Here is an 8,674-nt window from a genome sequence, read left to right as displayed (position 1 = left end):
CTGCCTGCCTTTGCCTCTGGAGTGCTGAGATCAAAGGTGTGCGGTACCATGCCCATCTGAGATTTTTTTTTAAGATGCATTTCTATTTTATTCTCAGATGCGATTCTTCAGTAAGCAAATAAATACAATGGGGAAAAAGGTAGGGGTCATTATAAAATTAGAAACAAGCAAGATGTGGGGTGGTGGGCACTCTATACAGCCCTGCTCAGTCCAGGGGTTATATGGTACTTCAGCGGTGGGTCTTATATGCTGTTCTCTCATCTGGCAGGCCTCAGACGCCCACTCTGGCCCTAGCTCACAAGTCAGTCACTTTGTTCTCCACCAGAGCAGCAATTTGCTGCAGGCGGCAGGCCAGCTGCATCTTCTGGGCCACAGGGTCCTCCTCCAAGGCACTGATGATCTGTCAAGGCAACAGAGCGTACCTGCTTGAAGTCCCATCTCTCTATGCATCAGCCCAGGACCATCCAGTCCTTTTTCCATCTCTACAGGGGCCTGGGGTGGCAGAAGAGGTCCACTAGAGACCTCAAGGAGCCCCAGGTGAGAGGCTGGCCCCCTTCCTTCTCTCCACTGGGATAGTCCCCCGCCCCCGGGAGATTCTGTGGGTCACTGTCTTGGCTCCATCTCCTCCAAGTGCCTTCCTTCTCCCCTCCAGAGTACTCTGGGCCTTACCTGGTCATAATACCTGTGGATATGATTGTAGAGTTCTTGCAGAGCCTCCAGACAGTGGGGAGCAGAGGTATAGTTCTATGGGCAGCATGTGAGTAGCAGTGAGACCCTCATCCCAGCCTCAAGCCCCAAGGCTCCCCCCACTGCTCTACCAGTTATTCTTTCCTTAAATGTAGAGGACGTAGTTCCCTGGGCCATGCCTCACCCCAGAGAGTTCAGCCAGAGCCGAGTTCATCTCTTGGTAACTTGCCGGAGAGCTCTGGCGAATATCTGCATAGTACCTGGAGGAAAAGCCAGCAGAGTTAGGGGCTTGCAGCCATAATCCCTAGTCCCAATGACTCTGATACCTACTTCTCCACCATCTGCTTGTAGCGAGGGATCTCCCGTGCGTAGAGCAGTTTGTTCACTGGGGAATCCTGCTCCAGGTAGAGGAGGTGAGAAGCATAAGCAGGGAGATGGGGGAGTCACCTGCATTGTCATTTCTTAGCTCCGTGATACCACCCTTCCCAACATCAGGGTTCAGTACCCAGACCCCCTCCCCCAGGCTCTGTACAGGGTTTCCCCAGAAGCTTTTGTTCACCACTGGCCCCTGCTTCTGCCCTCACCCTGCCCACTTTATGTTCTGAGAGTGTGCAGGAGTCTATGAAGGTCTGCGCGATGACAGCCAAGATGGCGTCCTCGTTGTCTGACACTCGCACATCAAAGATGAGCTGTGGGTTCTTCAAGGCATTCACCCAAAACCGCAGCAGCAGGCTGGAGGCACAGACCAGGAGTAGGGTTGAGGCCTGGCCTGCAGTTGTGGCCTTCTCACCCTGTACTCCAGTCCCCTCCGCCCTGCCCCACCACTTCACAGAGATATCTGTCCTGGAGCTAGGAACCTAGGCAGCAAGGAGCCCAGGCTTTGTTTGCCATGGAGGGCTAGCCTCATGGCCCAGATGACCTGAGGCTGTATCCTCCTATTAAGTCAGGCTGGGGAGTCAGGACAGAAACTCAGGATGATGCTGTAAAACCTGGGTTCCTAGCTGGGCGTGGTGGTGCATGCCTTTAATCCCAGCACTCGGGAGGCAGAGGCAGGAGAATCTCTGTGAGTTCAAGGCCAGCCTGGTCTACATAGTGAGTTCCAGGGCAGCTGGGGCTACAGGGAGACCCTGTCTCAAAAAGACAAAAAAACAAAAACTTGGGTTCCTGTTTTGGACTTGCTACCCTGCCAGCATGTCCTTGTTCCTCTGAAGTTCAATAGACTGCCCACACCTTGGAAAGAGGAGGGGTTAGCAGGAAAGGCACCTGTTTGTCTTCCAAATGTGCAGGGTCTCAGGATCCTCAATGCCATGCTTCTCTGCAAGTTCATCCAGGAAATCAAACAAGTACTTGACAGCAATGGGTACAGGCCGGTTTACACTAAGAATGGCTTGGAAGGTATCATCCACAAACTTCTGCAGGGTGCCCTGCAAGGCAGAGGATGAGGGCCATGTGAAAGTAGAGTGTAAAGGACCACCCTGTGCCTCATCAGGCCCACACCTTAGTCCCCATTCAGTTACAGATTTTTGGCAACCGTGATTCATGGGCTAGTTCCCCTGTCTGCACCAACCTTCATGGAAAGTAAGCGAGTGAGGTAGATTTCCGGAATGGCCTTGGCCCGTGCCCGCTCTCGTTCTCGTTCTCGGAGGCTGCTGCGCCGTGCTTTGGCCCCTTCTGGCTCCTCAGTGGCCTTCACCAAGTGCCAGAGTCGTACCCCACCCTCCTCACCATCCTCCAACATGGGAGTGTCTGAGGGTACAGAAACCTGTTCTCAGTCCCAGGTTCCTTTCCCCAACCAGCACCAGCAACCTGAAATGTGCAGTCCACACTCCTCTCAGCAGGCAGGGGGAGAGATGGGGTGGGAGAGTGGGGAGGGAGAAGATGGCGGCAGAGAGACAGGTGTCCCAGGACCCTGCTCAGCCTAAAATCCTATGGCTCCAAAACATCCACACCCTGGTTCAGCCTGGAGCTTTGGCTAGCCCACTGGCAAGGTGGGGTGAGCAACCCAGGTGAGGTAGATGGCATACTGAGGACTACTGCTGGCCCAGCCTTGGGCTCTGGTGATTCTAGCCTTGGCCACCCCAGCATTGCTGGTGCTTTGGGCAAATGGGCATGTCTGGGCCAAGGAACTCACTCTCTCCAGAGGGGCAGCCAGTCTGGGCTAGGCTCTGGGAGACAGTACCACCATTGTGAAGCTGAGGGATGAGCCCCACTGTTGCTCCATCTGGGACCTGGGGAAACACGGATGCAAGGGGAGACCCTTCACAGGCTGGTCTTGGAGGCAGCTCCCGCCCCTCCCACCCTGGCCTGTCACTGCCCACCAGCACCTTGTAGTGCTGCAGGGTATTGAGCCTCTTCCAGTGGTTTTGAGTCACTGAAGTCAAGTCTTCATCCGACAGAGTTAGGTGACCAGCTAGGCCTGAGCGCCACTCTGGAGGGATCCAGAGAAGTCTATCAGCCCACAGCTCCCTGAGCCCCCCATCCCATCAAGCAGTTGAATGGCTGCAAGTGTGAAAGGAGCAGTGGGTAAGCTGGGAGTAAGGTTGCTGACTCTCTCACCAAGGTCTAGGGAGTGCACTGAAGGCCTCTGGGAGAAGGGGGTGCCCTTGTAGACTTGATCCAACACCTTCTCCTTGACCTGGGTGATGGTGTCTGTGTCGAGTACCCGGGCTGGCACTCGCTGTACCTCGCTGCTCCCTGCAGCTCCACCAGCCCCAGATCCCACCAGTGCCATTAGTGTCAGGGGCCGGAACTCCACATCCTCTCGGAGAAGATGGCTATCATTCAGAGTTCGTTTTGCCTTGCCTGTCACAGCATCCACAGGGCCCTTGTCCACCTGGTACTTGATGGCCCGGAAGAGCATGTACAGTGGCTCACCAGCTACTTCCTGCAACCATTAAGATGGGCCAGCAATTGGCCACAGGGCCAGTGGATCCCCCAGCAAGGCCCAGTGGAGGGCATGGTGGGAGTGAGAGGGGACAGTTTTAGCAGCCTTCAGCAAGGATGGGCAAAGGCCAGTTGGCCCACACAGGTCCCTGGGCTGGGCCCCCATGCCCTTTGTGCCCCTGCCTCAAATCTGGCTGGAAAAGAATGCAATGGCTTCCCTTCCCAGCACAGTCTTATTCTGGGCCTCTCATGGGAGAAGGATCTCATGACCCTCATTTGATGACCCACCCTAAGTTTCTGGGGTCTTGGGGGAATTTGGGCACCAGTCACAGAGGTCATAGGCAGGCAGAAGCTCCCAAGTGCTGGGGAAGCAGTGACTCTCACCTTTAGGAAGGCATACAGACAGATGGACAGCCAGTTGGTGAGCAACTTTTCTACCATGGTTTCCGTCCTATGGGGAGGAAACCCCAAGGCCCTGGTGAGGATGCTCCTCAATTCCCCTCTGGCCCCATTCCTGAGGTTCCTGTCTCCCCAACTTCAGGCCAGATCCCACTCAGCATGTATTAGGAATGGGTCGGCGGTGAGCCTCTGCCCCTGACACCACACCCAGGTCAAGTCCAACCTGCGCAGCATGAGCTTGGGGTTCTTGTGTACATAATGGACAGCTAGGTCACCAAGCAGAGTCCTCATGATGTCAGTCAAGTACTCAAGCTTGCTGTGCAGTGCCAGGGACAGCAGTGAAGCCACATGGCAGCGGTCCCTCTGGGAGAAGCTCGGCTGCTCCTCCAGGGTGTGGATGAGCTAGACAGGGAGCCAACATTCACTCACAAAGCCCCATGCCTTCCCCAATTCTGTGGTCATGACTCTACCAGGCCTGACCAGTTACCAGCCCCACCTCCCTACCAGCTGAGACTCCCCTACCCTGTCTGTCCCCCTCGCCCACATGGCTCTCACCGTGAGGAGGAAGAGCTTGCTGTTGAGCAGGTTGGAGAGCTGTGTGAGGCCTTGGCGCACTGTGGCACGACGACTTTCCTCCCCAGGTGCCTCAAGGTTAGGCTGCAGTGGGCAGCCACCATGGCCAGGGAAGAAGGCACGCTCAGCATATGTACGATAATCCAAGAACGGTATCCCGCTGGCCTCCAGGTCACTGCTGAGGTCTGTCATTTCAGTCATCAAGTCTGCAGGCCAGGAGCCACCAAGATGTGGGATCAGGCCTGGTGGATGCCCTGTCGCCCCTGCCTGCACCCCTACACACCTGTGAACTCTTTGCGGCACTGGTCACCCACACCGGTCTCCAAGTTCTCCAGCTGCACCAACACCTTCTGGTAGTCTCGAAGGGCCTGCTTACTCTTGTGCCTGCATCCAAAGGCCAGACATCAGGCACAAGCCCAAACCATCCTGGTTTGGGCAGGTGCACTGAAGGGGAAGCACTCTCACCTGTACATGAGGGTGAGGAGGAGCACTGCGGCAATCAGCACAGCAGCACCCATGCCCAGGCCCACCTGGGCCTCCACAGGGAAGGTGGACATCGTGGGTTCAGCCTCATACTGGACAGGACCCAGGGCCAGGCGCACATTACCCATCTGTACCTAGGGGGTAGGGTTCCTGAGCATGGGCCTGCAGCTCACCACCCGTACACCTGGGGCTCACACTCACCACGAACTGCGGTAAGGCATTGGAGCCGTTAGTTGGCTGAGGGGCACGTGGGGGTGGCTCACAGTACAAGTGATTGAGTGTCAGCGTCTTCACCAGGCACTCTCCGTCCCCAATGTGCACTCGCACCTCCTCCTTGCTGATCCCCAGATTGAGGCCCTCGCCCTGGGACACATGGCAAGAGACAGATCCTGGCTGATTCCTCTGTCCCCCAACAAGATATGTGGGTGCCCAGACAGTGCCTGGCCAGTGGCACACTTACCTCGACATCCAGGACATGGCCCGGCTTGAGGCGATAGGGGTGGGTGAGCCCCTCACGAGTAAGCGGGGCCAGACGGGGGTTGGGCTGGTACAGGAAGCCCTGACCTCCACTGGCACTGGCGAAGTCCACTTGTATGTTGTCTAGGGCAAAGAAGACCCGCTTTGGGAGGGCCCCATCTGGCACTGCTGGGCTGTGGCACAGGAGGAGGCTGGATGAGTTGACAGAGCACGTGGTGGAGCACTAGAGGGGGCAGTGATGCAGACTGGTGAGCTTTCCTGCTTGCTTCTGTGGATTCAGTGGCCCTCCCTGCCCCCTCATTGGGCATGCTGTGGGGATAGTCCTGTACCCCGATGGTGTCGGGGGTGCTCACCTGCAGCAAACCCTTCTCAAGCTGGATACAAGGCTGGGGGTCTGCAACAGAGGCACCACAGCTCCTCCTTGGGCTCACATCCTGGGGCTGGACCCTCAAAGCCTTCACCTGGTCCTTGTCCTCCAGCCATACTGATAGCAAGGGCTGCCACACCACATCTAGGCCTGTGCCCCTGACTCGGATCAGCCGTCCACCCCTATGCCAGGATGGAAGTCAGAAGGTCAAGAATGCAGTGAGTAGCCCAGCCCTAGTACTCCATCTTTCTGGTGGCTCAGTGCCCAGGCTACCCCATGGGCTATCAAGGTTCTCACCCCCGGAAGCTGACGCTGGGCTCTGCTGCTACCAGCTGGGGGTTGGAAGTGTATTGAAAGGGGCTGCTGAGCAGTTTGCGTTCGACATGGCCAAAGACCACAAGGACCACTGCTTCTCCTGGCTCAGCCTGTGGCATGGTGTGGCATACAATGGCCTCAGGACACACAGGCTCCTGGCTGCAGGGAGAGGGTGTTGTCATTTTGTGTTCAGCCCCAGTCCTGACCCAGCCCTCCAGGGAGAGGCCTACTTGCTTCCTTTAGCAGAAGCAGAGGTCACTAGGAGTAGGCATAGTCCATTTCTCTTAGAATTTTAAGGAAACCTTGAATCCACTGCCCTATAGGAGGATCCCCCACTTGACAGCAGTTGGGCCTGGAACAGGAGGCCAGCAGGGTTGGATACTTACATGGGACAAGGTTGTCTGCCCACAAAGGCACTGATATTGCCTCCTGTCTGGAGGTGCTGTCCATGGATGGTAAGCTGGGTGCCCCCTGCCTGGGGCCCCCTCTGAGGACTCAGGCTCAGCAGGACAGGGTCCTAGGGAACAAGTCAGGGTGGAGTAGGCACAGGGCCCATCTTCAAGGCCCCCTTGAGCTTTGAGGTACAGATCTACTTGGTTTCATGACTCAGGAGCCTCAGCTAACTACACCCTTCTTTCTAAAGCTCCATGCCTTTTTTCTGCAGCTCTGCCCAGCCAGCCCCCTCCATCTGCCCCTGCCCTCACTACCAGTTTCTCCTCCTTGGGGTAGCTTGCACTTGCAGGTTCCTAAGTTCCAAGCTTTGGAATCCAATTGCTAACTTGGAGTAGTACTGAAAAAGTGCAGCGGAACTGACCCTAACCCACCCACCTCTGCCTCCTATTAATCCCTGCACTCTGCAATGGTCCTACCAAGGGTCCAGGCCTCAGGCTAACATTGGGAGCTGTCCCTATTTCCCCTGCACCTCCTGCTCCTGCAGGCAGCCAGCACTGCAACAAGTCTTGCTGACTCTGGACACTATACTCTCCACTGAGATCATGTGGCTTCCATCGTGGATCTAGTTTGACATTATTACCTAACCCTCCCTCCCACCGTACCCTGCATTAGGACCCCCCAAGAGAGTTACTGACCTGATAGGTGAAGTACTGAGTTGAGATGCCAGGTGGGCGGCTCTTAATGGCCACTTGGACTGGCCCAGTAGTGCCATTGGGGGCAGGAGATGTCACACACACGATCCTGATAAACCAAGGTCCCAATAGCTGCTCACCCTGGGGGAGCCTGGGGCAGCCTGGGGGCAGTCTGTCAGCTGCTGCCTAGAGCCTGCTCCTCCTCCACCACTTGTTTCTCTTTTGTGCTCTGACCCAGGGCCCCAGTTTTTGGCTGCAAGCTTCCCTTCTCTCTGGGTAGCCAGTTTCTGAAAGCCTACCCCGAATAGCATCCCCACCATCCCCAGCCTGCTTAGGCGCCTCACCGGGCAGAGGTGCGGTAGAGAGCTGGATCAGGGCTGCAGGGCTGGCCAGCCACAGTCACAGAATTTTGCACATCGGCAAAGGCCCGGCCCAGGTTGGAGCCCAGAATGGTAATGGCCAAGCCACCCTCTGGGGGACCAGTGAGGGGTTCAATCTGTAGCAGAAAAGGACAGCAGATAGGATCCCCCAAACCCATATCCCATTCTGCGGTGGTGGTGCCCAGTCAGCCAACTGGCCTATGTTTGGACCAAACAACTAGAGATTGGGAGCTTGAGGCAAGGGTGGTGTGACATGGGGGAGTATTGGACAGTGGGGATAGGGACCATGGGGAATGGGGGAGTGAGAGCCTGCAGGAGGGAATCTCACCGCATCAATGCTAGGTGTGGGGCACAGTCGCTCCACAGCCCCTGGTGGGCACAGTGGCCCATAGCGACAGGTAGGCTGGCCATCACCACACCACAGGCAACTCAGGCTCCCATTGGCTGCCTGGCAGTGGCTGCAGTCAGGGTGGCCCACAGCACAGTCATACAGGGTCACTAGGGAAAGTTGAGGCAGCATGCTGATCCACCGCTCTTGTGCTGCACAACCTGCTTCCACCTGCCTTGTCACCTCAAGGCTTACCATAAAGAGCTTGGGCATTGTCCAGCCGCTTGACCTTGCCCCGAGTTACATAGATGGGCACCAGGAGCTCCCACTGGGACATAGAGGGGTGGAACTGTGGGTGGAGAGCAGAGTCAGGTTTGATCCCCACTTGGGGCATCTCTGCCTCCTGCTTCCTCCAGGATACCTCCCTAGAATAGGTGTGATTATCCCCTGCATCTCTAAGAAGAGGGACAGAGGCTGCAGGGACCATGCACTTGATACATGCCCAGGGCCTGGCACAGAGTGGAATTTCATGAGTGATAACAGAAGAAAGTGTGAGTGAGTGTGTGTGTGTGTGTGTGTGTGTGTGTGTGAGAGAGAGAGAGAGAGAGAGAGAGAGAGAGAGAGAGAGAGAGAAAGAGAGAGAGAGAGACACAAAAGAAAACAGCCTCCCACACGCTGCGCCTGGCAGAGACTCAGG

General features: G+C 56.4%; 1 protein-coding gene across 3 annotated transcripts in view; it reads right to left on the bottom strand.

Annotated features, from left to right (window-relative positions):
- Positions 1-29: 29 nt before the first annotated feature.
- Plxnb3 (plexin B3) overlaps positions 30-8,674 on the bottom strand; it is a 16,305-nt gene continuing 7,660 nt past the window's right edge. For 2 of the 3 annotated variants that reach the window (XM_008829542.2, XM_008829541.2), the window contains 24 exons: positions 8,233-8,326; positions 7,978-8,147; positions 7,614-7,765; positions 7,273-7,378; positions 6,571-6,701; positions 6,167-6,343; positions 5,856-6,051; positions 5,486-5,725; positions 5,227-5,388; positions 5,008-5,159; positions 4,826-4,926; positions 4,525-4,748; positions 4,193-4,371; positions 3,955-4,021; positions 3,244-3,571; positions 3,012-3,115; positions 2,819-2,915; positions 2,255-2,433; positions 1,951-2,111; positions 1,272-1,419; positions 1,018-1,082; positions 872-947; positions 670-744; positions 30-400 (listed from right to left, as the gene is read on the bottom strand). In XM_008829542.2, coding sequence (XP_008827764.1) covers positions 296-400; positions 670-744; positions 872-947; positions 1,018-1,082; positions 1,272-1,419; positions 1,951-2,111; positions 2,255-2,433; positions 2,819-2,915; positions 3,012-3,115; positions 3,244-3,571; positions 3,955-4,021; positions 4,193-4,371; positions 4,525-4,748; positions 4,826-4,926; positions 5,008-5,159; positions 5,227-5,388; positions 5,486-5,725; positions 5,856-6,051; positions 6,167-6,343; positions 6,571-6,701; positions 7,273-7,378; positions 7,614-7,765; positions 7,978-8,147; positions 8,233-8,326 — 3,489 coding nt within the window. In that variant the 3' untranslated portion in view covers positions 30-295. The remainder of the gene's footprint in view (positions 401-669; positions 745-871; positions 948-1,017; positions 1,083-1,271; positions 1,420-1,950; positions 2,112-2,254; positions 2,434-2,818; positions 2,916-3,011; positions 3,116-3,243; positions 3,572-3,954; positions 4,022-4,192; positions 4,372-4,524; positions 4,749-4,825; positions 4,927-5,007; positions 5,160-5,226; positions 5,389-5,485; positions 5,726-5,855; positions 6,052-6,166; positions 6,344-6,570; positions 6,702-7,272; positions 7,379-7,613; positions 7,766-7,977; positions 8,148-8,232; positions 8,327-8,674) is intronic. The other variant, XM_029561833.1, reaches the window with a different exon arrangement.

This window comes from Nannospalax galili, unplaced genomic scaffold (genome assembly GCF_000622305.1).
Source record: "Nannospalax galili isolate Female #2095 unplaced genomic scaffold, S.galili_v1.0 scaffold513, whole genome shotgun sequence".
NCBI lineage: Eukaryota > Metazoa > Chordata > Mammalia > Rodentia > Spalacidae > Nannospalax > Nannospalax galili.
This window is presented reverse-complemented; position numbering and strand designations above follow the sequence as displayed.